At 83.6% G+C, this 330-nt stretch overlaps 1 protein-coding gene across 2 annotated transcripts in view; it reads right to left on the reverse strand.

Moving 5' to 3' along the window:
- The window catches only part of DNAJC11 (DnaJ heat shock protein family (Hsp40) member C11), a 24757-nt gene extending 24433 nt beyond the window's left edge, over positions 1–324 (reverse strand). The window contains exon 1 of one of the 2 annotated variants that reach the window (XM_039727763.1): positions 192–324. In XM_039727763.1, coding sequence (XP_039583697.1) covers positions 192–263 — 72 coding nt within the window. In that variant the 5' untranslated portion in view covers positions 264–324. Of the gene's footprint in view, positions 1–70; positions 96–191 lie in introns of those variants that run through there. The other variant, XM_039727764.1, reaches the window with a different exon arrangement.
- Between the last annotated feature and the right edge of the window lie 6 nt (positions 325–330).

Here is a 330-nt window from a genome sequence, read left to right on the forward strand (position 1 = left end):
GGGCGCACGCGGGGGCCTCGCCTCCGCCCCGCCGCACCCCGCCCGGCCCCGCGCGGCCCCGCGGCCGCACCTCACGGCGCACGTTCAGCAGCCCGCAGCAGTCCTCGTTGTCCGGCGCCTCGGGCGCACGCGGGGGCCTCGCCTCCGCCCCGCCGCACCCCGCCCGGCCCCGCGCGGCCCCGCGGCCGCACCTCACGGCGCACGTTCAGCAGCCCGTAGTAGTCCTCGTTGTCCGGCGCCTCCTCGCCCAAGGCCGCCGCCATCGTCCCGACCTCTCACCCCGCGCCGCGCGCCGCGGCGCCCCCCGGCGGCCCGGCGGACCCACCGCCC

This window comes from Passer montanus, unplaced genomic scaffold (genome assembly GCF_014805655.1).
Source record: "Passer montanus isolate IOZ18808 unplaced genomic scaffold, ASM1480565v1 scaffold62, whole genome shotgun sequence".
Taxonomy (NCBI): Eukaryota; Metazoa; Chordata; class Aves; order Passeriformes; family Passeridae; genus Passer; species Passer montanus.